The sequence below is a fragment of the Gordionus sp. m RMFG-2023 genome, chromosome 1, assembly GCF_954871325.1.
Source record: "Gordionus sp. m RMFG-2023 chromosome 1, tfGorSpeb1-WG-v2, whole genome shotgun sequence".
Taxonomy (NCBI): Eukaryota; Metazoa; Nematomorpha; class Gordioida; order Chordodea; family Parachordodidae; genus Gordionus; species Gordionus sp. m RMFG-2023.
The window spans coordinates 89,435,732-89,463,721 of record NC_088775.1 but is presented as its reverse complement, the minus strand read 5'-3'; the positions used below and the strand labels follow the sequence as shown (position 1 = coordinate 89,463,721).

Here is a 27,990-nt window from a genome sequence, read left to right as displayed (position 1 = left end):
TAATACTTTATATCAAGTTTTCTCAGAGAATTTAGCTATGGAACATTTAATAAAATAAAATGCATTTTTTTAAAAACAAATTTAAAAATTCTATATTTCATAAAAATGCCTTTATTTTTTTTTTAAAAATAGGGAAAATTTAAATACACACACAAAATAATATTTGTAAATATATTTGCCAAATGAGTGAAACCAAAATAATTCATAAAATAAGAAGAATGAAATAAGAAAGTGTAATATATAATTAATGTAAAATTGATTTATTTAAAAATAATAATATAAATGTAATGACTAAATTAATATAAATTATATTTTCAATGCGCTTTAATTTCTTCCTGACATTTCTCTACGATTTCTTTGAATTTATCCATCAATTCTTTGTTCTATAAATTAAAAAAAATAATAATTACATTCATATTTTATATTATAATAGAAGGAAAAATATTAAGACTTGTACCAATCTAATCTGACAAAAATTTTAAACTATCAAGTAGGGTCTATTATATTATACAGCAATAAAATACTCAGCATAATCTTATAACTGTGTCACGATAAATTCCTAAAATATTCTCCCTAATGAAATTAAATAGGAACAAAACGAGTCACAATCTCAAGCACGGAGGGAGATACACAATGTACAAATAGAAACAATACTTAAGTTGATAAAAATTTACTTTAATAGTTCATTATATTATATAAAGGTATCGTTAGCCGTAAGTATAATACCACAGCCCCCATGGGACATTTTTTTCACACCAAATAAATTATTTTTTTGTCAAGTTTTTATCGAGAATAAATCTAATGAATCAGCTGGAGCGAGCTAACATAAATTTTTATACAAAGTTTTCGGCCTGGTTTGTTTAAATATTTTTTTTTAATGTTTGGAGTTGTGTCTTGCCAGTAAATAAAATATATTGGCGGGAATCGCTAGGATGGCACTTCCACTCCCGCATTGGGCAGAGAAGATCTCTATCAAGATGCATCTTAACTCGTATCCTAATATTACAACAACAAAAAAATCTGATACGAAATGCATGATGATGGACAATATATATTTTATTTTTTTTTAAAAAAATAAGGAACCTTAAATCGAATCGTGAAAAATTCTCGCTTCCCTTCCAAAGCCTCGTCCGCGTGCTCGGAGTCGCCAGAATAATCCATGCTTTGCCAGCTTAAAGAGGTTCCTTTGATGTCCTGAGGGAAAGGTTGGAATTTTAAGGCGGAAGTAAGCCTATGGTTGCACGCCACCTGTTTTGGGCGTTTAAAGAAAAAATAAATAAAATAATATTTTTGAAACAGTAAATGAAATATATCATCAAAAGATTATAGATTATTTAAAAAAAAAAAATGGGCAAAAATATGAAGAAAGTTATAAAAAAAGCTACCATAAAATTTTGAAGGATCTGTAAAAATTCAACGATTTTACCCTAAAGACAATCCCTTAATGGATAGCAGTTGTTAAAAGATACTTTTTAAATGGATCTAGATACAGATACATCGTCTAAAATAATATCTAAATATCGATATTTTAATCAAATATCTATCTAGATACAGGATCTAGATTATCGAGATCCTTTGACAACTCTGATGGATAGATATAATTTAAAACAATAAATATTTAGTAGTGTTGTTAAACGACCTAACTTTAGTCAGCTATAAAGAGCATAGACACATGTTTTTAACCCAAAAAAAATTCCAATGAATCTTCAAGTTGAGACTCAAACTTAGAGGCTTAATTCAACTTTTTAGGCTAAAAAGCTTGATTAAGCCACAATTCGGAGGGTCAAAGTTAGGTGATTTAACAATACTAATATTTAGAATTCGATTGGTTTATTTCAATATCCACCTCTGAAATATTATTTATCACTTAAAGAAATATGAAACAAAGTGTTTTTTTTGCGTGGTCCGAACCCGAATTTTGGGTCAGAACCTGAGCATGAAATTTTTTGTTGCAGCCAGAATCGAACCCGATTATGAAAATAAAAAATTGTGGGTATTTTAATTCACATATTTGCCTCCTTTAAAGGAAAGTATAATTTTATAAATATGTAATTCTGAGACTATTTTATTGGATAGATATCTTAGAATTGTTATAACAGATTAATATTCTAGATTTCATGTCGGGTTAAAATGTAGAATATAAATATACATTTTTATTTAACCAAATAAAATGTGATGTATGGTTAAGTGATAGAATAGAATTTTTAACTGGACACAATACAAATCAATCACAAATCACAGGAAATTGTCAATTTCGGGGAAAATAAAAATCAGCACGTGATTCTAATTGACATTTCTTATGTAACAAAAGGGCATTGGGTCGAGAAACTGAATAAGGAAATAGAAAACATATATATATAAAATGAAATCTTTTAACTTTAAGAATTTTTTCGCGCCTCATCAAAAATCGGTATATCGTTTCGTGATCCGCAATACTCTTCAAAATTTTGAATTGTCCAACGCCTTTCTCCTTCCATTCGTTCGTCGTTGAATCGAATCTAATATATAACAAAAAAAGAAAAGGAAGCTATTTATTATCCGTGCCACATGGCAGCCCGTACGAATCCCGAAGATTTATTTTAATAGGTTCAAAATTACCTCTAATACAAGCTCTCAAGATTAATTATACTAATATATCAATTCTTAGAATACGATAGTTAAAGGTAGATATAAACCGATGCCCGCGAATTCCAGTGACCCAAGTGTCAAGATTAGCCCTAAGGAAGCAATTGAAAGACAGTCTATATCTTTTTCTTCCTCTTGAATTATTACATTTTCGATCTCACTATTTATACGCCTAAAATTTAGGTACCAATTTCATATTAATTGTCATTTAAAATGATTATCCTTATAAAATTTAATATTCAAATTATGCCTTTATCATTAAATTTATAAATAACCTTTCTTTTTTCGATACCCGTATTTGACAGTAAAGATAATATTAATCTCTTTTTTTTATAACGCAGTACGATATATAAATAATATACGTTTTTTTAAAAAAACGAAGTCAGATTAGTATTAATATTTTTTTTAAACCTAGTTTAAAAAATATATCGATTAGAGATCTGCAAAAGTAGGCTCGTTAAAAAAAACGGGCTCGGGCCGGGTTTAAATAAAATTCGGGCCGGGTCGGATCGGGCCTTGGAAATTTTTTTAAATATATTTATATTTAGATTTATAAATTTTATATCGAATTTTTTTATGTAAAATAAAAATATTTGATTAAATTTATTAAAACTAGACGCCATATAGCACAGGTCTTTTATTTTGAGTAATTATAAAAATTAATATATATGTTTAAATAAGTTCGGGCCAGGCCGGGTCGGTAAATTTTCTCAAAAGATTCGGGCCGGGTTTGAAAAATTAGGCCCGATGCAGATCACTGATATCAATTTTATTTAAAATTGAGAAAAGACGAAAGCAACGAACCTGTAAAGCTTGCCCCGTTCATTGAATACGGCAGTCTCATTTTCTTCCCCGGTTACGATAGGTACCAGGTCGACAAGCGGAGCGTTTACGATATTCAATTCCGTTGCGTTTAAATCTTCCTCCGTTGTTTCGTTTTCCTGGTCTTGCGGAATAGGTTTCTATACCCGTGGGGAAAAAAAGAAGGAAATAATATATTATGTTGTTTTAACGAGCATTCAAAATATAAATTAACTTCAGGGATGAAAACTGTTTTTTTTTCTTTCCCACGAGTGTATCAAATTTTTAAAAAAATTGAAAATATCGCAAATTTTTAAGAGATCATATAATAATAAAAGTAATTAAATCGAAAAAAAATATCGCCATTTACTAAGCGAAACGTTACAAAATTAAAATCTAACTTAGAGGGTTATAACGGACAGGTTTTTGCTGGGCGGGTTAAAAAAAATTAAACATGGGGGGGGGGTAAGGAGGTTAAAATATTTATGTAATAACGGTTAGGCAGGTGAATTTTAAATATTTTTAGGGCCAAAATCTTAAACAAATTTTTTCAATAAGAGGACCTCTAATTTATCCAAGGCTAATAAGATATCGGGGCGATTTAGCGTTCGAACGCATAATGTTTTACAAAAAAATGGCGAGCTCCTTTATAATTTTTTGAAGAAATGAATAACGGGCTATTTTTTGGTCAGAAAAGTAACGTGTAAACATTGGTCAGAAAAGTAAAGCGTAACATTGGTCAAAAAAGTAAAGCATAACATTGGTTAGAAAAGTTAAGTTTAACATTGGTCAGAAAAGTAAATTGTAACATTGGTCAGAAAAATAAAGTGTAACATTGGTCAGAAAAATAGAGCGAAATATTGGTCAGAAAAGTAATGCGTAACATTGGTCAGAAATGTAAAGCGTAAACATTGGTCAGAAAATTAACGTGTAACATTGGTCAGATAAATAAAGTGTAACATTGGTCAGAAAAATAGAGCGAAATATTGGTCAGAAAAGTAAAGCTTAACATTGGTCAGAAAAGTAATGCGTAACATTGGTCAGAAATGTAAAGCGTAAACATTGGTCAGAAAAGTAAAGCGTAACATTGGTCAGAAAAGTAAAGCGTAACATTGTTTAGAAAAGTAAAGCGTCATTGGTCAGAAAAGTAAAGCGTCATTGGTCAGAAAAGTAACGCGTAACATTCTAGTATAAATACTATATTCGTGTTAGCATACCCGAATAATTTAGAAATTATGAATTCGGAAAAAATGGAAGCCAATTCTTACGTACCTCTTTGAACCCGAACATGGGTTTAGGTTTAAGGAGTTCGGGATTGATTCCTTTGTTAATGGATAACCCGCTCCCAAACGTAAAAGCTCCTCCGACGTACGCCTTATCCTTTATAGTGTCAACGTCACCAGTTTCTGTAATAAAATTTCAAATTATTCTTCAAATTCTAGTTTCAAATGACATTTAACAAGTTAGAAAAATGAGAGTTTACAAGTTTAAAATGTCAATCAAATATTTATTTTTTTAAAAAACCTTTGATTGGCTGCGCTGCCAAAGAAGCAAAAGATACTTCACGTTTACCGTCTAGCGGAACCGAACCAAAAGAGGAGAAATCGCCAAAATTAGAAGACGTTTTAAGGATGGAACCGAATATGGGTAATGACTTGTCATTCTTGGCATTGCCATCATCGTCCTTAACATAGGATATATCGCGAAGAGTACTGGACGCGGCGGTAAATGAGCTATCGTTTGAAGTATTGAAGCCGCCTGACGTTTTGCTAGAAGTCGCTGCTTTCACTTGATTCCCCATGTCAGCGCTGGTAAATAGTGTGGAGGAGTCGCTTACCGCGATATTATCTTGGAGAGGTTTAGAGATTGAAAAGGGCTTGAAGTTGAAGGAAATGGGGTTAGAAGTAGTGACCGCATTAACCGTGATAGGAACCTTACCGGTGACGGGCGGAAGGCTGAGTTTTGAAGATGCGAAAAATGATGCTTCAGTAGCGTTAAAAATATTTTTCGAGCTGCTATCGGCTTGGGCTATGACGGTATCTTTGTTCAATGCTGTTTTTTTTTAAATAAAAAAACTGTATATTATGTTCTCAAATTGCTTGAATTGGGAGGGAGGGTAGATGTAGGGGGAAGAGGGTTCAGCAAATTTTTATTAACTTAAAAAGATATTTAATAAAATAGGAAAATTTCCTAAAAGCAAATGATCTTCACCTCCCCCCCTTACTCCACCCAACTTATGAAGCTATATAATAAACATATCATAGTGACTATTTTTTATTATTAACTTATTTTGCAAATTTTTGAATAAATTGTCTCTAAATAGCCGGGTTATGTTAAGGAGGCAATCCAAATTATCATAAATGGATAATATCTAGAAATATTGTTTTTTTTTAAAAAAATATAGCAAAATTTTGTGTTAATCCGAATCGAAACAAGTAATTGTATGTAAGGTTCTGAAGTGAGATTGTAAAAAACGATGGACCTATCAGAATCTAATCCCACTAAAAAAAAGATCACATGTACCCCGGATCAGATAGGTCCTGGAAAAAAAAATGTCCAATGCACGAAACTCATAAATTTTGGAAATTTTTTTTGTTTTCGTTATAAAAAAGAAGAATAACATGACAAAATGGCGGAGAAAATAAATTTCTAAATTTCAGTTTTTTTAAAAAAAAAGAGATGTGCAAATTAAAGTATGTATAATAGTGCGCAAAAATTGAGCTTTTGCGATTTGACGTATTTTTTGAATAAAAAAACATAACGCTTGCTGTGTTTAAATTGAAGCGGCTTTTTTAAATTATTTCTATTTTGTAAAAAAAAAAAATGGAATTAATAACTTTGGATAATGAAAATTTAATGGCGTTATATATATTATTTACAACATAAAAATAAGAGGAAGTTCAGAGGAAAAACTTCAGAAATATTTATTAAAAGAAATTTATTCTCTGAGTATGTTACACTGAAAGGTGATTTAACAATATCTCAGTTCTTTAATTATACGAGAATGAAAAGGTCTACCCTTTCAGTCATTCTAAATATGATTCATGATGATATCAATCCCAAAATAACTAATTTCAATAAACAAGTGGATGCAGAGGACAGGTTATTTTTGACATTAAGGTAATGAAAATATTTTAATTATCCTACATTTATTCATAAAAGATATTTAATAACTGGGATGTCCTTCTCCCAATTATCTTATAGCTCAAGGATATCCAAATCCTGTGTTGCATTCATTGTTAAATCAGTATTTAGGGCAATTTGGAATGCTGGCAATGATATTTATATACCAAAGCCTACAAGATTGGGAAAGAGTACATTAAATTTATATATTGCAACAATTTAATATATAATTATTTAGATTTCCCAGGAGTTCTTACTTCATTCAGGGTTCCCCAATTGTTTTGGAGCCTTGGATGGGAAACATATTTATATCAAATGTCCACCAAATAGTGGTTCTCAATTCTATTGTTATAAACAAAGATTTACTGTAGTTTTGTTAGCCCTTACTGATATATATAGAAAATTTCTGTATATTGATGTAGGGGTTTATGGAAAGCAAAGTGATGGAGGAGTATTTAAAAATAGCTCCTTTTATAGAGGTTAGAATATAATAATTTTTAACTGATATTAAATCATACATATAATAATAATGTAGAAATTATAAACAATACTCTGGATCTCCCACCTGACAAAGCATTTCCAGGCCAAAATGAAAATATGCCATATGTAATGGTGGCTGATGATGCATTTCCACTGTCATTTTATTTGATGAAACCTTATCCAAAAAATGGTCTATCTCTAGAGGAAAGAGAATATAATATGAGACTCTCCCATGCACGTGTCAGTGTGGAGAGGAGCTTTGGAGGGATTGTAAAGAAGTTCGAAATACTTAGTAGACCAATTGAAATTAGTGTCAATAGCATTGAAATTATTATCAAAACTATATGCTTGTTGCATAATATAATAATTAGTAATGAAGGAATAGCTGGAGATGTTGATGATACAAGTATATTAAATATTTTAGTAACTTATATTTTCTTGATATATAAACCTGACCACAAGACCATTCCCAATAAGCAGAGAAAATAACATCATCAACATTACAATCAAGAGATTTAAGACATAAATTTAAAAATTATTTAAATTTATAATTATTTTGTATTGTTTATTTTATCAAATAATATAATGATTATAGTATATGACTGATTAAATATATATTTATAATAAAATGTTTAAATTTTGAAATCTTTATTCTGAAAACCTCATAATTTAAAATCTTAGAATATATTTTACAAAAAATATATTAAAAAAACTGACTAATTAATGAATTATTTATTAAAGATATTATAATATCTATATCATTAGAAGCCTTTAAGTATTAAGATCATTCTCAATAAGCAGACAATTTCTTCAACAATTGAAAAAAAGATTTAAGAAACAAATTTAAGAAATATTTAAACTCTTGATTATTTTTTATATTTATAGTGCGCACAAATTGAGCGTTTCAAACGCTGCGTTGCAAACGCCAATAATGCATTTCAAATGCATTCGTTTAAATTGAACGCTTTGCCGTTTACCAATTGCACCCATTATAAAAAAACGTAATTTGGTTAGCTTTTTCTGAGCGCTTTTTTTAAAAATAATTTTCAAAAAATGGAGACCACTACTTATATGTAAGTAAACTAACATTTTTTATATATATTTTTACATGTAAACTAATATATTTTTAAATGCAAACTAATATTTTATATATAGGCCTTGGGATGATGCGATAACAAAAAAGTTTCTAGCCTACCTAGAAACAGATGAAATGATATGGTTCCAAGGCCATAAAGATCACAAAAAAACCATGCTTGTCATGGAACACCTGAGAGGGATAGGATCCAGGTATAAATATAAATAAGTATGCTTACATTTTCATTTATTTAAGGCTAGCAGATGAATTCTTTGAGTATGATACCTCAGCCCTTTGTCTGAGGAGAAAGCTCAAGAACTTTCGTGGCCAGCTTAATAGAATTAAGCTGGGCAAAAGGTCAGGAGCTGATGGAACCAAGTTGAACTACAAATGGTATGAATATATAAAATTCATGGAGCCTACAATTATAGACAGACCTACAACTAGCAATTTTGATACTAGTGAGAGTATCAGAAGTGTGGCTAAATCTTCTAGTAAAAAGTTAGAGGACGAATTATTAGACTTAATAAAAACTCTTGTGCGCACTATAACGTATTCTCTGATTAAATTGACGTTGCATTTTTACTTTAAAATTAGTTAATATTATATCGATTATTCAAAATATCCTCTAAATTATATTATCGTCTGCTTTTTAAAAAAAATTTAATTTAAAAGATCAAACGTGGCAAAATGACAGTTTGAGCTTTTCAAAATGGTGTCTAACGCCAAACGGTAATTTGATCGGGAGAGCCATTATTTTATTTATTTTTTTACAAAAAAAACGCATTTCTGACCTCTGGTCAACAACGCTAATAAGAGCTCTATTTTATCCACGAACCGGACCAGGAATTTCCAGATTTCAGAGGATCGGGAACGGAACAGGAAACACGATTTTAAAGTATTTCCTCCGGTGATTCACCGAAAAGTTTTGGATCCTAAGGAACGTTCCAAAAATTATAATCGCGAGAACGAAAAAAAGGAACGTTTTAACTCCTTTATTTTAAAATTAATATTCGGGCTTCTTCGTCTTTGTTGGATGCAAAGATGGCGATGAAGCTTACGGTCGAGGAATAGATGTTAACTCCCCCCCCCCCCATATAAAATTCCCATCAAAAATGTCAATCATTTCAAAGTAAAAAAAAGTGGACAATAAAAATAATTAAAATTGTATTTCATCAATGTTTACGTTTGAATATAAATGAGTCTATCGATTTAGCGTCGTTACCATCGGTAGCCCAAAAATTGGTATTAAATTTAAAATTGTCGCTTCTGGATGAATCGCCTGTCGAAATCGATTTTTGAAAGGTGTCAAAGTTCCCGAAGCAGGGGTTGGTGGCTGGCATATCGGGAGTGACTTTTTCGGTACTGGGGCTATGAAAAGTATTGATATCGTGGTTACTATCTTCCTCTTGATAACTTTCCGAGGGAGCCCTGGGGCGGTTCAGTGAAGGGTCATTTGGTACATCTTGCGTAGAAATAAAAAGGGTCATTAAAAAAATGTTTTCTTATATCTTCCATCTTATTTTTTCTTTCCCCAGATTGATTATGGTATTTTGGTAGACATATATATTTTTTGTTTTAAATCGTAATAATTGTTTAGAAATTAATTAATTTAGTTTTAAAAATAGACCGGGCAAACATGGACCAAATGTAAAATATTTACAAGCCTGTTTTAGGTCAGAAAATTGTCTAAATCATATGATCTATAAATGCCATTTTTTATGCATACTATTTTTTATTAAAATAAATAAGTATTAAGATCCATACCATTTATGGTTAACGTTTTTGACGTTCGGCCGGATTTGCAAGCGTCTACGATGTCTCCAAACTTTTGAGCGATTTCGCAATTCTGGTTTAAAATCAAATATGTCGATATGTTTAAAAAAAATAAATAAATTATAAGAAACTGATTTCAATATTCGGCACAATAAAAATAATCGACAGGCATTTCTCTAGGACTCGGACTGGATTAGGATCCTCGACAAAAGGTCATTTCCCTTGGGCAGACATTTTCAAAGCGGAGTTTGAGGTCCGGTTTCAAGTAATTTTTATTATTTTAAAAAAATAACATGATAGTCACGAGTCATTTACACGCCTTCGAAAAAAAAAATAATATCGTTAGCCATAAGAAACGTTGCCCGAATTTTCGAAATCTCGCTAATAGATGTCAAAACCTTTGTGTATTCTGTGAATAAAATTTTAAGGCTTGCGTTAACATTTCCGGATAAAATATTGAGCCCGTTTAACAACACAATCGTTAATACTGCGTTTTAACTGTTATCAGTGTTCTCGATTATTAACGCGGAGCATGAATATTTTGATCATAGATGGCAAGGGCATCTATTAGCCATATCTCTTGAGGTTTGGGCAATATTTTTTCTAGCTAAAATATATCTGGTTCGTCGTTTATTAAAATCGCCTCAAATCGAGCCGTTTAACGATACTTAAATGTTATTGCTCACAATTGGGAGGCGATTATGTCGTTGCGTCAAATAATCGTATTTAAAAAATCGCGAATAAGTTTTCAACCTTAAATTTAACGGTGAATTTCTCTTCGATTCCCTCGCTTCCGCAAATGTCTGGTTCGCTGAAATCGACTGCCCGCCAACTCCACGTATTATTTTTGCCTTTCCCATCTTGGGAAGGTTTCCCCCCGGGAGAAAGAGCGGGTAAGTTGGAATTGACAGATGGGCCGGGCATCAACTTGAGGCTGGGTTCTATCCTGTGATTGCAAGCCAATTTGAAGATTTGTTCCCTCCTGAAGAGTAACCGGGTCCGGTTAACGATTTGCGGATCCGAAAGCACCAGCATTTGCCCTAGGCCTCTTTCCTTCCATTCCTTGGTATTGGGGTCAAATCTGACAGTAAATATGGCATATTGTTTATCATTTTTAAAATGGACGTGTTAACGCCAATGTGCGAAATCAGGTGACATAGTGTATTTTATCTTATTTTAACTCGTAAGAATGAGGTATTTTACACATGCTGGAATTTATTTCCGGAAAAATTCTCATTTTCCAAAGTTAAACGAATGAAATGATAAAAATTATTTGATGAGCGCGATTTTTTTTAAAATTTAGGAAACTTTTTTTTTGGGAGGGGGGGGGAGGAATAAATTCCATTATATTTGTAAATTTATCATATAAATTTATAACAAGCAAACTTTTTGAGTGAGATTTTACTAAAAAAAATAGGAGGATTGCTGGAAAATTAAATATTGGTAGCCATCTTTGGCATTTTCATTTGTAATCAAATTGGGAGCCTCCATATTTTTTAGCGATTTTTTCGCCATTTAAGAACCTATCCTTAGATTACGATCATTTTTATTCAATTAAACTATGAAGATTCAAACCGTCGCAAAAAACATAGATAAATTACTCAAGCTTAGGAAATTAGGAATTAAAGTGTGTATAATTTAATTTGCATGTAAAATATTTTTTTCTTAAGAAAACAATAAAAAAAAAATAAAGATTACAATATTTACTGTACAAATCTGGTAAAAGTGCTATATATTACTCTTATGGCAAAAAAAGTGTGACGGCAAAGCAAAATTTACCATTAATTATGACTTTAATATAACTAAAAATCATTCGGAGACCTGAAAACCAGTTCAAAGTATTTAAATTTAATTTATAATTATCTTTTATCATCTGATATTAATCTTAGAACAACTGGGTTCAAATTTTCAAGGTATAAATATTTTATCCCATAAATTTACAAAACAATAAACACAAAATTAAATAGATGATTCTCAAGAAGCTGGTCATCCTCAGGTACAATCTTTGAACCTTCCAAATCATATTTCGTACTGATTTCACCCCTGCCGCGCAAATGTATTCTATCTTTTCATCACGACTCTTCACCCGGTTACGATGGGCTTCGTCCCATCTTCCTCCAGGAACTAACATCTCTCATAATCAGCCAGGTCTCAATTTTACAAAAATTTATAGACTTTCTCCAATTAAATAGCACGTGGACTCGTTCAACAAGAACGTCTGACCAATAGCAATCGGGATCGTATTCCTTCTATTCTTTTCCCTTACTCTCTCCCACTAATATACCATTGATTTCCCACCTTTTCTCAATTTTCCCACTACCGCTATTCCATGCCATCTCATCTCCAATTACTATTTACTTTCATTAACAAAAGGGATCCAACAAGGCGATCCTCTGGACTCGACACTTTTCTGCATAGGAATCAACGAAATGGTCAAAAATATTTTTGCTTATACTGCACACTTCATACATTGACGATGGAATATTCTGTGCCCCCCCCCCTTCCACTAATGAGGTCGCAGAGGCACTTGCCATCATCAAAACACATTCCCATGCAATGGGACTCTCACTTAATGAACAAAAAACTGAGATCTGTCCATTTCATTGTTCTATTCCATTCACCTATATAACTTCCACACAACCGAGCTCTCATCCCTCACTCATCGCGGCTTCCCAGTTGGTCTGGAATACAATCACTTTTTCACCAATGCACCATCTTCATTTCAAAAACATCTTTAAGTTTATCCCTCCTAATCAAGCTGTTATTCTCCTGAAAAACTTTTACTACATTCCTAAAATTCTTTACACTCTTTGATCCAGCTCAATCTTCAAATTAATCACTTAAATCATTCGATACTTCAGTCAAATCTCTTGTTGAAGAGATCCTTAATCTACGCTTTAACTATAATTCATGGTTACAAGCATCATTTCCATGCAAGCTCGGGTGTATCGACTTACACTCACCTCTAACTCTTTCCATTAGTGGATTATTAATAAATTTTTTTAGAAATTTATTAATTTCTAAGTGTGATTTTTAGACATTTATTCTAATCAACTAATATTTTTAAGTTTAAAATGGATTTTTATTTTTTTATATAAATTATATATATATATATAAATTAGGGCTGTGCCGATCCACATATTTTTCACCGATCCGATATTACTTCAAAACCGATCCGATACCGATATTTAATATCGGCACAGCCCTAATATAAATTATAAATAATTAAATTTTATATGACATATAAAAAAAATTTTTGTATATTACAAATTAATAAGAATTTTTTTTTATTCATTATTATATTATATCGTATTTATATTGTATCAAAATAAAACTCTTAATTTCAAACATGGTAGCTAATATCGTGTTAAAAAAATATAAGATATTTATTTATATTAAATGAATTTTTTTTTTGTTTTCTAAAAATTTATTCATAAAGTTTTGAACAAACGTGGACGCCGTTCGACTTTTTAAGAAATGTTTACAGCACTAGAAAATCCTAATTCATCAAATTGAAACCTTTTATACATTAAAATGAAGAATCTTTTTCTTTGAATTGTGATCTATTTGATATATTAGAACGATACAATATCTTAATATATTATTGCTTACAAAAAGTAAATTAGTTTATTTTTAAAAGGCTAACCTGTAGATTTTTGCTCTTTCGTTGAAAAGAATATTTTCCCCCGTGGATTTATCCATCAGTATTCCATCCAGTCCGACCTGAATCAACTTGCTGCCTTTACCGAGGGGAGTTCTAGTGTAGCTACTTTCCGACCGCTGTGATATGTCATGACTACTTTCCTTGTTGAGCGATTTATCCCCTTCTTGCGGCAAAAGGCTATCTCCTACATAAATAGTTTTGAAGAAAAATGAAAATTAAGCGCTCGGAGTTGGACCCCGTAATAAAAAGGATACCGGCTCCGAAAATATTTAAAAAATAGAGTGAGTATTTGTTCCGTCGTTTTTAGATTTGGTTCGGTTCCCAGTGGTTTCATTCTTCTAAGATCAAATTAATCTGTCATCAAATTAAATGTTATTTTTTAAATAAAACTTGGATCCAGGACCTTATTTACATAAAAGTTATTTCCATAATTTGCACAAACACACTTTCCTCCCCCCCCCCATCCACCTATCATTTTTAGAGTCAGACACCAAAAATACACAAAACCCAACTCACTAACCCAAGGGTTAGGTCGAAACTTTTTTCGCTTTGGCCTGGACCAGATACGTTCCAGGTAATGAATATAAATTGTTCGGTCTGACAGGAACCTAGAAAAATTGATGGATCGCAAAGCGGCCCAAAGCATTTAACGAAATTCAGACCAATAATGTAGTGTTGTTACATGGCTCGTTCTGAGCCGATTTTTATATACGGCTAACTCAATATTTCATCTAGAATTTTAATAAGCAAGCCTGAAGATTTTGTTTGTAGAAGGAACAAAGGTTTGGACATCTATTAGCGAAATCTCAAGGCTTAGACAATATTTTTCTAGCTGAAATATTGAGTTAGCCGTTTTTAAAAATCAAAACGAGCCGTTTAACAACACTACAATAATGCCGTTATTATGAATATTCATTCTGCATTGGTCTATTTCAAAGATCCGGCCAAGTTTCACGGGAAAGACGGGATCGTAAGCGATATGCCCATAGACGGGACACGTCAAACATGGCAGGAAGTTTGCAGCTTTTTTTTTTAAAAAAAATGTTGTAAAAAATGGGGGCCAAACCATTTTCATCTTCGCATCCGATGCATTTAGTGTGGGATTTTGGTTTGGATTGGTAAAGGTAAAAATAGGGTGAGAGGCTGAGGCTTAAGGCTTTTTCCACTAAATCTGGCGATGGCAATTTTTCGTAGATTAGTTCTACATCTGGATTGGGAGGAGTTTCTTGAGCCGTCTTCTAAAAATGATAGGTTTAAAAATATAAGATTTTAAAAAATATATATATCTAAATTATATTTCCCTTCCTTCCTAAAAAGATTGCATAAAAAAGCATGTTAAATGAAAGTCATATGTCAGAATCTTCTTATCGTTCCTTCTCTTTCTTGTGGATACAAGAATTTTATTATTCATGTAGCGAGTTATGATCTCCATAAGTATAATTAATTTTAAATGCTTTGGAGGGAAAAAAAAGGTTACCTATTTTTATTCCTATCAAAAAAAAATTAAAAAATGATAAATCCATTTCATCTAAAGAATGTCAGTAAAGTCATAGAAATGGCGTAAGAACTGGAATTGTGATAAATGTTTATTGTATGTAAAATAGACATCACTAAGTTAAAGGATCATGATACTTTAAAAATAAAATTAATATAGAATTATTCACTCAGTATCTTAGTACATTTTAAGGGTGTATAGTTGTTTGTCATGATCATCTATGATTTTCTCTTTAATGTTTTTTTAAAAAAGAATTTAAAAAAATTTGGCCAGATGTTTTTTTTTATAAAATAGCATAAACATTTTTTAATTTTCTCAAAAATCTTCTTTGACGAGTATGCTCAAAATTTTTTTTACGAAAAAAATCTTCAATCTTTTTGATATTCAAAAGAATTTTTGCTCAACCCTTGACTGATTCAAGATTATTATTAATAATCATGTCAATCAAGTGTGTCTGTCATTATATATATTAATCAAGTGTGTCTATCATAATATATATTTTTTTTACTTGTTGAGATGCTTTACCACCGTCGGATTTTACAGCACCTGGCATACTGGTTGTGGGAATCATTTTAAACGAACCTTAAATTTTATACATATAGATAAAATATAATAAATAAAAAAATTTTGTTATTCTACCAAAAAAGAAAAATTTTGAATATTCAAAATAGAAAGTTCGAAAATAAAAAATATGCCTCTTATAGTGCGCACAAATTGAACGTTTCAGTTTTGAGCCGATTTTTAAAAACGGCCAACTCAATATTTTAGCTAGAAAAATATTACTTAAGCGTAGAGATTGATTTCGCTATTAGATATTTAGACCTTCGGGCCCTATGTGAGAAAAATATCCAGGTTTGCGTAATGTTCATCTGGATAAAATATTGAGTTAGCCGTTTGTAAAAGTCGGCTCAAATGGAGCCATTTAACGACACTAAACGCAGCGTTTCGAAACGCAAATAATGCATTCGTTTAAATTGGTAACATTTCCGTTTTGCATTTTAAATTATTTATTTAAAAAAAATAAAATATCTTGCGTTTTTTTTTGGAAACGTTTTTAAATTTTGAAGTGATAGCATGGATATACAACATCTTATAAAAAGTAAAAATAACTATATTAAATGATACAATAATATTTTTATCTTACGGAATTATGATATAAAAAAAAAAGTGCTAATTAAATATAGGGGCAAGCCATTTTTAGACGTTGCATATTGGATATAAATGAAAGTTAGCGTTTTCTATTTTTTTTTTATTTGCGTTTCGAAACGCCGCGTTAAAACGTTCACTTTGTGTGCACTATTATATTTAATCCAAGCCTGAGCTTTTTTAAGTGTCCTGTTTTGAAAAGCAAGTATGACCCAAACCAAAAACATAATCGAAAAAAGGAGAGGGGGCAAAAAAATTATACTCATACCTTAATTGAAAATAGTAAGGGTTCACAAACGTCATCAAGTATAAATTTATTCAAACTTGTGGTCTTGAGGGAACTGCCGGCAATTCCATCTACGACAGTGTCAGGTGACTTCTTGGTCGCCCCATCACGTGAGGTATCGCAAGCAATGCATTTGTTTCTCTCCAGAGCGTTTACTATGTAACAAGCATCACAAGTCCACCCATTAGCGTAATTAAGGTAAGCACCTAGACCGGGTTCATCTTTCGGATGTTGGTACCTTGATACGCAAAATATCGTTGAAGTTCAGTAGAGAATCTATTTATCATTACAACTCGCTTTTAAAGGTTATCCTTTCTCTGTACTAGTATTGTTAAACCTGGAGACTTTGCTGATAGACGGCAGAAAGGTCTGGATCTTAATTTGAAAAATCTTGCGGCTTACATAATACTATTTTGGCTAAAATCTTAATCGGGCCGTTTTTAAAAATCGACCCAACTCGGGGGGGGGGGGGGGTTTAACAACACTACTCTGTACCCCTTATTCTCTCAGAGGCGGGAGGGTAAAACAAAATAATATTTATTTTAAAAAAAAACAAACTTACGAGTGATGTTCAGATTCATAGGAACCATTGTACGTGCTGGTATCGGACTCTTCTGTATCGCCTGCCTCTGTCTGGTCGAAACTTCTGGAAATGTCTGCCCTACCTTTGACCGTATTGCCACTAACAATGATATCTCCTCCGGTAGTGGGTGACTTGGAATCTTTTGTATTCGACCTAATCAAAATCATTAATTTTTCATTAAAAAAACTTACATAAGTAAGTCGTTTTCTCTGGATATATCTATCATAGACCAACAACGTATAATCAACGCTGTTAACGCTACTTTTTAAAAAAAATAGTATACTATAGTTACACTTACTTTAACTACTGATCCATGTAGCCTAGCGATTTTAGTAGAGATACTACCTTTGAAAAAAAAACTGCCCCATTTTATTTTCTGAACGTAATCGTTAAATAAACAACTTTTTATTCAAATTTGAAAATATAATAATATCAATAAAAAAAATAATTTTTTGTTTAACTTTTAATATTAATAATTTTCCCGCTAAAATAAAATTTCAATCGTCGCTTCTCGACACGTTTGGACACACTTTAAAAAAACCGAATCCGAACCCGTCTAAACCCAAATGTTTTTTTATCCCGTCCGCGTTCACGTTTTGGATTCGGGTTTTCGCGACAAAATGTCGAGTTTTAATTTACTCTACAATTTTTTTTATTCGTCGAAATTTTATTAGTATAGATAGATTGTTACTTTTAAACATCAGTGGTAAAAAATAACGTAATCAAATAAAAATGGCTCACGTAGGTTTCAAATTTTTACGTTATGTATTAAACAATAATTAAGATTATCTTTGAGGTTTAATACAAAAAAAAAAATCTAGAAATAGAAGTCAGCTGATAAGCCTAGCACTATAAAAAAAAGAAGCTAACGTTAAGAAAAAGTTAACCAGGAAGGTGGTTTGCTTTAGGATTTTATTTTTTAAAAAAATAAGCAGAAATTTATGAGAATGGTAGAAATAGATGGCGACCGTACCTCATAAATGAACCACTATTCAAAAGCTCGACTACTCTAAACTAGATGCTAACTAAAGATGTTAAAAAAACGAAACTCTAACGAGTACAGTTGAGGTTGATGACGTCATAGGCAAAGGGTTTATATAGAAAAAATAAATAATCTTCTTCTCCGTTTAATGGCGATTTCCAGGTTTACCCAGGGTTGGCCAGTTTTCCTTCCGATTTAATCGTTAGGAAATTTTGTAGCAAGGCTTTTACAATCGGATTCCCTTCCTGAAATCAACCACTTCAGGTGGTTTTTGCACCCCGTCGAGGAGAGACCCAGACCACAATGAACCCTTTAGATCTCCATTAACCGCTAAAAAAACCTTGCCACTCCCCCGTTCTGTTTTAGGCTAAGAACATACCCAGAGCTAGTGTTGTTATAGGCTCAATTTTTTTTTAAAAACGAAATATTACGCGGTCCTCAAGATTTAGTTAATAGCTACCCAAACCTTTCAGCCATTTATGAACAAAATCTCTAGGCTTGTCTAATATTTTTTAGGCCAAAATCTTGGGTTAGCCATTTTTTAAAAAAATCGAGCCGTTTAACAACACCACCCTGCTGTGCGTTCTGGCGTTAGAGCGCTGAGATGCTCTTCAAATTAAGAGGTCAGTCTTTATAATGTCATTTTGATCACTGAAAGTTTTTTTTTTGAGAATACTCAAAACAAAATTTTTCCTAAAATAAAATTTTTCCTAAAATTTAATGTGTTAATTTTTCGTTATGCATATAAAAATTTCTCATGATTGGAGATGCAGAAAGAAAGAAAAAACGAAAGGAAGGAAGAAAGGAAGGAAGGTTAAGTAGACACAAATTTATATTAAGTTTCGACTAATTATAATAAATTGTCATAAATTTTTATGTTTCATAATTTTTTTTACTATAAAATCTGATGCTAAATAACGCAATAAATTTTAATTATTTAAAAATTTAATAGTTATAGAACTTTGTGTTTCTGTCTCAAAAATAATTTTTCATATTGTTTAAAACTTTCCAGAATTTATAGTTTGGTATAAAATAATACCGTGAAATAATCAAGGCTACACATTAAACAAAATAATTTGTGTAACAAAGACAAAAGGATATCTAGATGCAATCAGACCACATAAAATCGCTCGAGATATGGATTAGATATCATTAGGCCCGGTCTGAAATTTGAAAATTCGGACCCCAAGGGGGGAATCGGGACTTGCAGATCACTAATATAGATAATTATTTCGATCAATATCGCTATTTGACTCATTAATAAATTATTAGATTCATAAAAGGTACCCAAGATGCACCAAATCCAGCATCCGGGACGTTTTCCGAAAATTGCCATTCCTTAACCTGTTCCCTTTTTTTTAAATATATATAATCAACACATTTTCATAACACACAAAAAAAATCGTCTCTAGAGATGAATAAAAAATTGAATACCGTTAAATTGCCTATATTTATTTACTGTTGGAATATACGCTGATAAACACAATATGTGTTGTAAAATATTTCCACATTTACGTAACGACGTAATCACTGCAAAAATACTGTTAACACAATTGTTTTTTAGTTAAACAATTTCATAAAAAATAAAATTGTCAAAATATTATAAGGAAATAAATGTTTTCCAACAAAATCAATCATATTATTACTAGCATTACCGATAAATTTATACAAATTTTTAATCGAATTAAATTTACAATTCAGCGTATAAGATTTGATAAAAAAATTTTTTATATATATAAAATCAGGAACTCGTAACTGGATTGGTAATTAAATTTTCCTAGAGGGTCCAACAATGGACAGCTGAAAAAATGTTAATGCATCCCCAATAAATATGAAATATATTATTTATTTTTTTGAAGTGGCTTACTTGATATCTTGCTGGACCACGCCTTTGAAGCCCACAGGGGCGAAGGTGAAATTTCGGTTGTCGCCAAATGATATGCCATCTTTACTACCTTGGGTAGATATAATAATGGGTGAAGCGGTCGATATCGTTTGAGGGGAAGAAAGGGGGGAAGAGAAAAAATTGAAATTTATCCCCGAGGTCTTGGTGGTTGTTATCTATATATGATTTTTTTTTGTAAGAAAAATGTTTTATGACTTGTATAGGGGATCTTAAGTCCACGGGAATGGCAGAATGTCTCATCTTCAAATTATTTCCTGGAAGTATGCACACAAAAATAAATCAAATAATTCTCCTAGGTAATAAAATCATAACTCGATAAGAATTTTTTAAAAAATGGATTATTTAAATTAAAAGAAAAATGATTTATATAAGATGTGGAAATAAAGTTTAAAAAAAATTATAAAAAGTTCTACAAGGAATTCATGCTAAAATTGGTTGAGTAATTTGACCCTAATGAAGCAATTTAACACCACTAGTAAATAATGTGTGTGTGTGTGTATACAAATTTATTAAAAATATCTTGTTGGTTATAAAATATATATTTTTTGTATAACACTATTACGAAATTACTGGATTTTGCTTGGGTAATGTTTATCGCCAAATAACCGCGATTTCTATAGATGGAACAATAATTCGACAAAATCGAAAACATAGAGAAGAGTGCTAAAGTGAATGCCAATGATTAAAAACTACGGTTTTTTCAGTGTCACTCCAAGGGTCATTAGATCGGCCAATGTTCGGCCGATTACCCTGAAGAGAATGGCAGATAATGACATGAAAATGCTAGATTAAACTAGTGGCATGCCCCCAGAACCATGTTAAATAGAAAGAGGACTAAAAAAATAGGAAGCTAATTTCCGAGGACGAACCTGAAAAGGACCACACTAAACGAAAAAGTATTTTAAAAAGTCCACAATAACAAAATGGACTGATATTAAAGAGTGACGTCGGAAAAATGTTTCCAATATGTAACAGAGTATTTTTTTCTAATTTAAAAAAACAGTGCTCAGTGAATCATTTAAAATTGAGATTACATTCCCATGGATCCTTGTATTTTGTTTATAGATATTTTTAAAAAAATAATAAATAAACCTGAGTTTTCAATCCACCACTCAATAAACTATGTTGTTGAGTAGCGAAAACCGAAGAGGGTTCAAATTTAAAGTTCATGGTAGCAGTTGTTGTAGAAGAAACAACACTGGTGAAGCTGAAGAATCCTGGCTGGATAATCGTGGAAGAAGATTTAGATAAGAGAGAAGTGGTATTGACCAGGGTCTTCGATAAGACTTGATTGCTGAAGGAAGATATGGCGACCGTTTGACGGGGTTCGGGAGACATCTGTTTTGGAGAGAATCTGGTGGTGTTTCCCATAGATTGGAAGTCTGCGTAATTATTGTAGGATGGGGAGGTACCTTCTTTACCATAATCTTCGTGGTTATTATCATAGTAATCCTTCAATGTGGTTGGCAACCGGTATGGTGGGAAATTTGTATTCGAGGAGCCAAATGTGTAAGAATTGTTGGGTGAAGCCCTGATATTCTGTCCATAATAATGTTCATCTAGTTGATGATTGTATTGTGTGATCATGGGATGATGATGTCTGTCATGATAGATAAGCGGCATCCGGGAGAAGGCTATGCGCAAGGAATTCAGATCAGCCCTCAGATTGGCTTGCTGCTCGTTGAGGCTGTTTCTTAGGTTGCTTTGCTGTTCGTTGATAATGCTAAGGCTTTCCTGTAAAAAATGGAAAAAGGAGAGTTGCATGAAATAACAAAATTGGATCGTTTTCTTTAATACTATAAATTAGATTAACCAATGTAAGGTCAGCTGGTTCAAAAAATTCATTTCGATTGGTCAACTGAATTCCCATTCTCTGTTACCTAAATGTGGGTCAGAGTAAGAATAAGATGCATTTTATATGAACTGACTGATATGGTAAAGAATAAACGCTGCCATGCCTCCCTTTATACATACGAGAAAAAAAATGTATAAATACTATCTAACGGTATCGGGTCCTTCGTAAATTTAGTTAGATAAAATCCAACTCTAATTTATATTCATTGCCCACAATTGTGAAATATAAGTTGCCTGAAATAACCTGTCAATCAGCCAATACCAAATTTAAAAAATATCGACTTTGCTGAAAATAAACTCCAGTATATTTTAGAAATAAAAGCCCCACATTGGATAAATTTTTTTAAGATCCAACCTGATCTGTTAAATGGTAATTAATTGTGTTGTAAACGAACATGTTCATTTTAAACGCGTTCGTGAACGAAGTTCCTTTTGAACACGTTCGTGAACGAAGTTCCTTTTGAACACGTTCGTGAACGAAGTTCCTTTTTTTGAAAATAATGAACGACGTTCCTTATATTTTTAAAGAACTTTCAACGTGAACGCGTTCCTTTTTTTTTTGAAACGTTCGTACAATTTTAAATTTTATTTATTTGAAAAATTTAATATTAATCCGAATTTTTTAAGAAATAGTCTCATATTTTTTTAATCTGCTGTTTATCCTTCTTCACATTTCAATTTTTTTTTAACACGCCATATTAATTAATTAGAATATTATAGTTTATATTTTAATCTAATAGATTAGTGTAAGCATGGATATTCTTATTTTTCATCATTATCCTCTGATTCTAAAACTTTTAAAATCAAATGAATCAACATTACCATGACCCAAATATGATAAATATTTTACAGTAACATCCTATATTAAAGGAACTAATTCGATACTTACCAAATGTTAAATATGCCCAAAAAGTTTTACATCAGTTTCAAAATCTTCAAGTTCCAATTTAAAACGACATTGGATTGCAATATTAATTATTTTATTTTATATGATATAATATAACTAAGTAAAATCGTTAAATTTGAATAAAAAAATTCATTTGGGCTATTCGACCTCAACAATATCAATAGTTATTTAAAAATTAAAAAAATTAGTGGCGTAAAATATAATCCGCAATCCGCCCCCCCCTCCATCTGCCCCTATAGAGCCTGTTTTTAATGTAGTTAATGTCGTATTAATTGCTAAGCGTTTCTGTCTGACAAACGAAAATTTTGAAAAACAATTGTCATTAAAAATTAATAAGAAAAATTTAATATAATGTTTTAAAAGAATATAAGACACATTAAATTATATTTTTTTAAAAAAAATTATCATAAAATTTTGAACGAACATGAACGCGTTCCTCCTTTTTGAAAGTGAACGCGTTCGACTTTTTATAAATATTTACAGCGCTAGTAATTAAAGAAAATATTATATGGGAAACACAAAATAATTGTACAAATTTTATCGAGGTCCAAATCCAATTTTGATAATAAATTTTAAGATCAAACTCCTATGAATCCAACTTAGTCCAATAAAATGTCTGGGGCTGGGGTTGGTCAAATCTGAATTGGACTGGTTCACGAAGGGTTCTAAAATGCCTATCATATAATTCAGCTATTATGAACGGTATCATTTTCAGTTACATACCGATAAGCAACATGTAAATTGTCTATGATATTAAACAGTCATCGACATGTATTTGACTTATTAAAGATATTGATTGTAACGTACTTGGAACGCATTATTGATTAACTTATTCACATTCAATTGAAAAATAATGTTCTTCCTTAAGCATCTAGCAATCACTTTGAGACGCTTCTAAGTTTTTCTCAATAAAACCTGTTGTAACAACGGGGTAGCGACAATTTATAAAGAAAACTCATTAGGACCATAATATTTTTCCAAAAGCATCCGGTGATCCCTCTGAGTCTCCCATTTAAGTTATTTTTTGTTATGGCCCCTTGCACCAATTGGTTTATGACAATTAATTTATTTTTTTTAAAAACTTACTACAAAAAAATTTAAAATAATGATAAATTATCATAAAGATATTTGTGATTTTAAGTAAGGAACTTTTGATATTTAATAATTTAGAAATATGTGAAACTTAAACTATTGTCAAAAATATATCTCCTTGTTGCAAGTTAAATACTTTTTCTATGATTTTTTGTAAAAAATAATAAATGATCTAAAATGTCCCTATCACATCATTTTCAATGCCTGGACGAGACTTTAAGCTTAATAGATTTTTAACAGTAAAATATAGGCAATGCCTTGTTGTATTGATCTCACTAATTTGTTACCGGTGGTGTTCAAATGAACAGTTTGAAAATCGTTTGATATGTTCACTAAGGTTTGGTCTCTCATTCTCGCTATCCAAATTACAAAAAAGGGAAGATGCTTTCCAGTATAAGGCACTTTATATTTTATCATAAAATTTGCTTAGAAAGGATTTTCAGAGTATATATATATACTTGTAGATTCAAGAATCTATATCATTTAAAGTAGGAGTGTACCAATAGCTCCTTATTGAAGGCCAATCCAATCTGATGTTATGATGATATTGGCCAATTCCCAATAACTAATTTGATTTTGTGTTTTTTTTTCATAGTTAACCACCATCTATTACTATATCATAGCCATAACATAAGCCATATGAAATATATTATAATCAAATTTTAATTAACCTATTAGGTATATAGGCCCAGCCATATTTGAATTTAAAATAACCAGACTGAGTAAAAAAAAAATTAATTTTAAAAATATCCATGCCAGGCTGGGCCAAATTATTTAAAATTGTGAATCATAGAACAAAATACCACATTAATTCACTTATAATATTTCTTAATTCCATTTTTTGAATCCTTAGAAAATATTTCCATAAATGAAAATTTAAACAAATTAAAAGCAACAAAAATACACTCGATATTTAAAATATAAATTAAATAATTAAAATTTGATAGTAGTATACTTTTTAAATGACCTAGATTATGGTGGCATAATAAAAAATAAAATATGTATAACTAGTGTTGTTAAATGGCTTAAGTCAATATTTTAGCCAGAAAAATATGCCCCTAAGCCTCGAGATTTCTTTAATATATGTCTACACCTTTGTTACTTCTATGAGCAAAATATTCAGGCTTGTGTAGTATTTTTCTGGGTGAAATATTGAGTTAGCCGTTTTTACTCAAAACGAGTCATTTAACAACACTATATATAACAAAACAAAATAAGATTAGTGATATTGGATCGATAACCAGCTAACAACACTATATATAACAAAATAAGATTAGTGATATCGGATCAATAACCAGCTGATAGCAATTCAATATCAGCAATAATGTATTAAATGGACCACTAAAAAGTGGTCCTAGAGAAAATCCCTATATTTTAGACAATTTTTAATAACGGCTAAATCAATATTTTATCCAGGAGAATATTATATTCATGAAGATTTTGTTCATGGCACAAAGGTTTGGACATCTATTATTGAAATCTCTAGGTTAGGCAATATTTTTCAGGTTAAAACATTAAGTTAGCCATTTAAAAATATTGGCTCAAATCAAACCATTTAACACTAGATATATATTTAAAAAATTTATTTTTAAAAAGAATTGAGTTTTAAAGTTGATAAATAGGGTGTGTAGTAATGTGTAAATTATATTATGAATAAGTATATTCATTAATTAGATGTTTTATAAAGTTTATCTGTATATGTATAATATTGGGTGATAATGTTATATATATAACTGCCTAACATTATTGCAATGTAAAAAATCTATTGTAATATTTAATATCCTGCCTTATGAATGATCATGGTTTTATAAATAAATGTTGTATGAATTATACTATGTGATATTCAAAATTATCCCATTTATTAAAGGGTGTATCTGGTGATGCAGAATCACTCCATTTGTGTCGATTTTTAAAATTGTCTAACCTTTAGTGTGAAAAATATTGTTGAAGTATAGAGATTTCACTAATAGATGTCTAAACCTTAGAACCATCTATGAACAAAATCTTAGAGCTTGCATAATATTTTTCAGGATATAATATTTTAAAAGTGCTACATGTTGTTACTCAATATTTCATCTAGAATAATATTATGCAAGCCTGAAGATTTTGTTTGTAGAAGGGACAAAGATTTGGACATCTATTAGCAAAATCTTGAGGTTTAGGTGATATTTTTCTGCCTAAAATATTGAGTTAGCCATTTTTAAAAAATTCAAACGAGCCGTTTTAAAAAAAAACTAGGTGCTAGTTTTATGAATGTTAAGTACTCCAGGTTTAATTGAATGAAAATCGATATGCATTAATCAACATCTTTTTATACTTTAACTTGATATCTCCAAAAATATAAGAACTAGGAAGCTAAATTTAAACATGGCTTCAGTTATATTGTGCCTTAGTTTGTATAAATAATAAAATTTGGCTGAGATCCCTAAGGTCAGCAAAATAGCTCATCATGGAACCCACCTCTAATTTATAGCACAGATCATTTATAATAAAAAAATATATTGATAACATTATAAACAAATAAATATTACAAAAAGTTTCTGCAATTTGTCATCCACCCTTTTTTCTAACTGGGAGTGAGCTAGGGAATGATTCTGTTCAACCAGGGACATTATTATTGATTGATTGGATTGCAATGTCTTGGTGAAGGCTCCCAAGAGTTCCTTTGTCTGTTTGTCATTTTCTTGGAAGGATTTTATCTGGGAAATCATAAATTGAGGCAACATATTGGAGGAAACACTAGTTGATAGATCTTTGTTATCTTCCAACTTAACATTGGGATTGATATGAGAAGGTTGAATATTTATTGTGTGCTCTGATGGGGTTTCTCCACTATGAGACATGTTAGTGAGATTCAAAGGCGGTGTTGGATAAGTTGGTCCACTTAACGGTGGCCCTGTCATCAAATTAATTACTATGTTGCTAGGGGTGGGATTTTGTAAAGCAGAGCTAAAGATTTCCTTCTTAAGAGGATATGAATTATCTATGCTGTCATGCGATAAATGAGAATAGTCTAGATTTGAGATATTTTTGAGCTGATCATATGTTGGTTTATTAGGTAATAAGTCCTTGTGTTTTGCTATGGGCAAAATATTGCTAGAGGAATTGAATAGAGATTTCCCAAAGAGGCTTGTATTTGATTTATTGTTAAAGGAAAATATAGATGGTTTATCCAATTTGGTGTCAAAATTATAAGCTTTTGTCTTCACATTATTAACTTTGTCAAGATTATTAGAATCATTAGATTTTGAATTATTAACGTTTTTGGTATGGGGTGAGCTTGCAATAAAAAGATGATCATTATGTTTAGCCATTTGTTGCTCATCTCTAAAAGTGTGATCAGAATGGTTTTTTAATGGAGATCCAAATTGATTAAAAGTGTCATAAAATTGATCATCCTTATCCTTTTCAACATTGGAATATTTATAAATTTTATCCTATTTTCAAAAAAAAATATAGTAGATTGTTTTAATATATTCTAATTTTACATTCAATTTTGATATTAAGTCATGATTTGGGTATACATCATTAGTTATTGATAACCATTTCTATAAATAAAATTTATATAAAAAAAATAATTAAAAGTATAAATCATTCACCTGTGGATAACATTCTTCCATCATATCCATAGGCATATGATATAAAATATTGCATACTATAATTAAATTAATCAAAGAATAATAAATTATCAACAACTTTTTAAGAGTATTTCCTTAGAGCTATACATAGCATATATTCTAAAAGAAATGCATTGACTTGATATTATATAATATTTAATTTTACTTATCATAGCATTGGAAAGAATTTAAGTAATCATGTTTTGCTGAATATATATCACCCATTAACAATAAAGCAGGTATATTGTCTGGCCTTTCTTGTAAATACATTTTAAGATGTCTAATTTAAAATAATCTGTTAAAATCATGTAATTAATTACTTCTCACCTTTTAGCGGTATCTATATCACCATATTTCTCAAAAGCAATTTTAGCTGCTGTATAGCCTCTAAGCCTTCTAGCCTATTGGGTTGAGTTAAAATATATTCCAATAAAATAAATACATGTACCTCTTCCGTATTTGGCATCCTATTCATTAACAAATCAATCTCTTGTTGCAATAAATTTCTATCCGTCATATTATGGAACAATTAACGAATTTTACCAATCTGGTGAAATGAGATGTGGTCTTTTCATAAA

General features: G+C 30.9%; 1 protein-coding gene across 1 annotated transcript; it reads right to left on the bottom strand.

Moving 5' to 3' along the window:
* Positions 1 to 95: 95 nt before the first annotated feature.
* Positions 96 to 27,985, bottom strand: LOC135922956 (uncharacterized). Its single transcript, XM_065457507.1, has 23 exons — positions 27,861 to 27,985; positions 27,740 to 27,813; positions 27,579 to 27,692; positions 27,492 to 27,532; positions 27,395 to 27,450; positions 27,284 to 27,343; positions 26,327 to 27,232; positions 21,035 to 21,676; positions 19,904 to 20,097; positions 17,034 to 17,207; positions 16,510 to 16,709; positions 15,548 to 15,621; positions 14,611 to 14,782; positions 13,527 to 13,728; positions 10,634 to 10,961; positions 9,872 to 9,953; positions 9,291 to 9,569; positions 4,951 to 5,478; positions 4,699 to 4,832; positions 3,430 to 3,587; positions 2,378 to 2,498; positions 1,084 to 1,248; positions 96 to 383 (listed from the first exon to the last, which is right to left on the bottom strand). The coding sequence occupies exons 1-23, from the start codon at positions 27,927 to 27,929 to the stop codon at positions 315 to 317; spliced, it is 4,842 nt and encodes a 1,613-aa protein (XP_065313579.1). The 5' UTR covers positions 27,930 to 27,985; the 3' UTR covers positions 96 to 314.
* Positions 27,986 to 27,990: the final 5 nt, after the last annotated feature.